Here is a 5,159-nt window from a genome sequence, read left to right on the forward strand (position 1 = left end):
GACTTTCACAATCTGTTGATCAGTGTCCTTCATCATGGACTTGTCCGTAGTACCAAAATGTTATACTGCAAAACAGGTCTTTTGCCAGATCTTGTTAGGTAAAGTGTTTTCTGAGGCTTAGAGAGAAGCCCAGGGCTTGGTTTTGGATTCTTTCATTCAAAAGATGCAATCGCATTGTTTTTAATCTGTTTAGATCTCTTTGCCATTTTGAGTATGAATGAGTAGAGAGAATAGATATTCTCAGGACAGTGGTCTGATTCCTTTGGGTTGAATTAGACCAGCTATAGGCTGAATGAAGTAGCCTCATTAACTTTGTAGAGGAATGGCAACTCAAGCTCTGTCCCAGCTGTGAATTTATCTGATCAATTTGATTAGGTTTTTTTTCCAGGTTCCTCTAAAGATATGTGGAATGTAAGGATATCTGGTTACTGGTTATTCAGCACAAAAGACTAAGTAAGACAAGAGACAGGATAAGTAATAAATTAAACTCTTAGGTACCGAAACCTTGAGCAAGAGGAGATAACAAAACTGTAACAAAGAACAGAACTCTTAGATCACTGCTTATGGGACTCTAGAGGAACCACTCAATGACTTGAGGAGGTTCAACCAGAGTTCTGTATCTGGTATCATGGATCTCATGGGAAAGTGCAAAACAATGAGATATTTGAGAGGGCTTGTAGGATCTTATAAAACTTATTATGGGATGTTGTAAAGGATGTGGGAAAGTGCTAGTCTTGTTTTGGGATGTTTATGGGAGCACAAAAGACAGTTACAGGAAGGGATCAAGACAGAAGGAGGGAGAACAAGCATAGGAAAATGGAGAAGAGGAGGGATAAAAGAGACTGACTGCATGCAGTCAAGCTGCTGCCAGTAATTTTAGTCAGGCTATATCCTGTTCCTGATCTCATGTCCTTGTTAAACTCAATAATTGAATGTTTTCCTATATGAGTGTGCATGGACACTGTGAACATATGTGTGTATGATCTGCTAGCAAATCTCAAGCCAGGCTAGTTGGTGAGTTGAGTGAGTTGAGTGAGTGGTCTGCTTGACATGCAGGTCTAGGGGCTAGGAACAGGAGAGACATATCCTCTGGATACAAGCTATTGAAGAGACTGAACACTGAATGGCCGCTGATGAAGGGACCCATATGTGTGTGTGATTCTAATATCGATTTAAAGCTGGACTAGCTGGTGAGCAGGAGAAGAGATATTGGAGCCACCTACCAGAGACAAGTTGTCTTTGAGATTTATATCTAACATGACCCATAAACAACAGGAAAAGTGCTTTCTCAACATTTTACTTGATTTTGTTTAGGCTACTGGTGGTTTTGATCCTGCTTCTGTTTGTTATTCACATTGTAGGTTTCTTTTTATTTGAACCATGCATCTTTATTCATACTATGCTTCTTTTGCTTAAAATGCTTTCAATTATACAGCCATTGTTCTGAAATTAGGTTTTACAACCAACAGGATATTAGTTGCACAAAAGTAAATAGAATTTATATTACACTGCCACTGAAGTAAAGTACTACAATAATCACTACAATTATCATTGCCTTATATGTCAAAGGTTTGTACATAATTAATATATTATTCATCACATGAAGACAGGTTTACATTTCGGTTCATGTTTCCTTTTCATGACTTTTGGCTTTGAACACACATTGCAGATTTTCCAAGTCTTTCAGATTTCATCTTCATAATTTCATCACAGTATTATTGTGACTGTTAGAATTCATATCCCTAAAAATAGCAGACAAATAAAACAAAATCTGTTATAATTAGGTGAGACAGGGAGAAAGGAATGAAAGGAATCAAATTAAATAAGAAAAAAATCTTGGCTTCTGATATATCAATTATATTTCCTGGCCTGAACTTCTACTCTACATATGTGTCAGATGCAAGTCAGGGGTAGCCAAACGAAACTTGGTTATAAGACAAATGGACAGTTCCAACAAGGCAGCAATTCTGATAAGAAGGATGGTTATTGAAGAGCTGGTTTCAATTATTCTTAGTAATGGGCAGGAAATAGCTTTCCTATCCTGGAAAAAATTCTAAGAAGTCAAAAAAAAATTTTTCATCTTAACTTGGAATGAACAACCAAAATTCCAAATATTGTCTCTGTAAGACGATCTGGGAAAAAAATAGCTTGAGTGAGAAAAAAACATTTTCAAAATACTGCTATTCAGCTTGGTATTTTGTCTCCTTTTTTAACTCTAATTTGCATACATTTAGAAAATGGAAGAGTAATTTTTAGGTAAGTTTGTCATTTTATAGTGCTGAAATGGGATATTTTAATGATTTTGAATTTTTTTCACCAAAGCTATAAATTTTCAAAATGGAACCTGATCTAAAAAAGCATCAAACGTTATCCTGTCATATGAACATTTTCAGATTTGGCTATTTGGTGTCTTTTCATTAGGAAAGATTTTATGAAGAGATTCTTTACTCATTCTTTTGATGAAACTTATTGATTTGAAGAACTGCAAATCTTTCTTTTGGCAAATTGAACTTATGTTGAAATGCTTAAGAATATTCCTTGAGGAATTCTAGCTGTATTTGATCATCACTAACCTATGATTTAACATGCATTTTAATATACGGCATGAACACTGTGTAGTATTACCTGGTTCAGATTCCTGATTGACAGTGAGTGACTTCCCAAACCTCTGTGGCAAATTTAGAAGTGATTGACTGGAACTTCTAACAAGTGGAGATCTCCCAAGCCTGTGTGATACCTTCGGAGCACGATTAGGTATGTTGTCTCCAAAAGCTCTTCCAAATCTCAGGGGCAAATTAGCAAATGGTTTAATACTTCTTTCTTCTGGATAATTCCTTCCAAATCTAAGAGGTAAATTAGCAACTGAATTTGGCATCTTGTTTACTGTAAAAGGGTTCATTTTAATGGTATTTTTTGATGCCCAGTCTTCCATTTCTTCAAAATTGAGACTCCTCTGCTTTTCTTCCAAAATATCTTTAATCTAAAGACAAATAATTTAAAAAAAGAATAGTATCATTTTATAGGGCATTACTCCAGCTACCAGTCACACAAAGCCTTCATTTTCATCTCACCTTAGAAAGCTGATGGGTAACAGTCTTCTTTTTTTTTTTTTGAATGTGTCAGCTTTTTAACTGTGTTTGCGAAACTCCATATTACCTGTGTCATGATGTAAAGGGCAGCTGTTGCCTGAAAAATAACTGTAACAGCATGACCCTTCTTATAGAGGAGTATTCTTCCCTGGGTATACTGAAAATCAGGCACTTTTACAAAAATAAGTTTCCAAGCCTTAACAGCAAATATGTACAAATATGGTTTAAAATTTCAGTTAAAAGACACAAATGCCACTTAACCTAACTTCAATTCCTTGCCCCTCTTTGGTGACTTCCCTGTGAGCTTCTCCAGTTACTGGCAGAGAAGGGGAATGAGCCATTCCAGTTCATACTTCATGATTAAAACATTAAACAAACTATCCCTCTGATTGCACCTGCACACCCTTTCTAGAAGTGTATGAAGTAAGCTGAAGACTAGAGGATTTCACTAGCACAATTGAAATTGTATTTTGGTTTGAAGAATGTTTATTATACCAATGATGACAAGTCAAAAAGAGAGGCTGGCTTTCCTTTCCTAGGGAGTATTTGCAGGGCAGATATGAAAAATAGTGCAGATGAAGTGTGCAAATTTCATTTGGCATCTATTGAGACATAATAAATGTGCAACCGTGCAAAGAAATTTTTATGGTCAATTCCAGAATAAAATGTTAAGATCATTAACTATATTAGACTTAAAATGTTCTCTGTTTATTATTATTCTTTGAGTATTACAAGCATGCCTTTATTAATTTTGTATTAATAATCTATCTGTTATATTATATGCATAAAGTGCCTGACAGGAATATTAATTGAGACCCCACTGTGTAAGAATCATTTCAGAAAAAATCTCAGGCTAATCGCAAATCTGTATTGCAAGAAAATTGAAACATGAATTGATTTACATGGTATATATGTCCAAGCGAATGAACTTCCTGAAAATTCTTTCAGCAAGGTTTTTTCATACTGCTAGTGCTGTAATGCTGAATGCTGTGCAATGAGGTTAGGAGAGCCTCTGCCGAAAAGTCCAATATGCTCAGGTTCTGACCCACAGTTCCCCCAAATAATGTCATAGTAATACAGATCTTACCTTGTAATATTTATCATCATCTTCTCTGCTCTCCAGACTGGACTTCATTGGTTCACTTAGACACGTACTAGTTGATGTTAGAAAGACCACTGTAGCAAACAGAATAAACTTCTTGGTTGAAATTACTTTCATTTTCTCAGGTTAAGCTTATTTAGAGAGCTCAGAATCTGTCCAGAAATCTTCCATCTTTTTATATAATCAGAAAACAAATTTTTTTTTTTGCTATTACATCAGTCTCTAAAGCTCCAATTCTTAATATTAATTAGGGAAGCAATTTGAATATATTTGAAGAATGTTCAGAATTTCTTTTGTGAAGCTTTTTAAACAACATAACTTCTTATTAGGGATGCGCTGACCTTACAAATGTTTTCTTCTGATGAAGTATGTCTTAATTAGCTAATTAAGCAACAACAGTAGGGATATACAATAGTCACAATGCTTCATCACCAGTAGACAAAATCACCTTGTTTCTTTCTTTTGTATCAGTGTCCTCAGAAGGAGTATGAAAGGAAGCTTTCTCCATGTAAATATTTTTCTACTTAAATGATCCTTTTGGATCATAGAATGCTCGTTTATATACTTACGTACAGCTAGGGACATTTGGCCCATTGAAATTAAGTGCTGTCTATTGAAGTTGTTGGTCAGGTCATAAGAGATGTTATGCGTCAATGTGATCTATTGACGTGCATAGAGTCTATGCTCTAAATTGGACATGTTAATTTGCATTCAGAATGGATTAGATACATGCTTTTGAAACTCTGCCCATCAGTTAAAGTTTTAGAACTTTCAAAGGTTATGTTACATCTATATTCTTTAGGCTAAATTGCCGATAGTGTTTTTTAAAAAGGCATCTGTCCTTTGCCGCACGCAGTGAAAGCACTGGACTGCTCATGCGTGTTCTGTCCCAGAAGGAGATTCAGGATGCACACTAAACATACCCTTAAAGTTCACATTGAATCAGTTGCTACATAGGCTGGTGAGCC

General features: G+C 35.5%; 1 protein-coding gene across 1 annotated transcript; it reads right to left on the reverse strand.

The window, feature by feature from the left end:
• Positions 1–1,280: 1,280 nt before the first annotated feature.
• On the reverse strand, positions 1,281–4,347 carry NPVF (neuropeptide VF precursor). Its single transcript, XM_027639257.1, has 3 exons — positions 4,177–4,347; positions 2,626–2,980; positions 1,281–1,742 (listed from the first exon to the last, which is right to left on the reverse strand). Exons 1-3 carry the CDS (start codon positions 4,306–4,308, stop codon positions 1,735–1,737), a joined length of 495 nt encoding a protein of 164 aa, XP_027495058.1. The 5' UTR covers positions 4,309–4,347; the 3' UTR covers positions 1,281–1,734.
• Positions 4,348–5,159: the final 812 nt, after the last annotated feature.

Source organism: Corapipo altera, unplaced genomic scaffold, assembly GCF_003945725.1.
Source record: "Corapipo altera isolate COAL_440 unplaced genomic scaffold, ASM394572v1 44, whole genome shotgun sequence".
Classification (NCBI taxonomy): Eukaryota; Metazoa; Chordata; class Aves; order Passeriformes; family Pipridae; genus Corapipo; species Corapipo altera.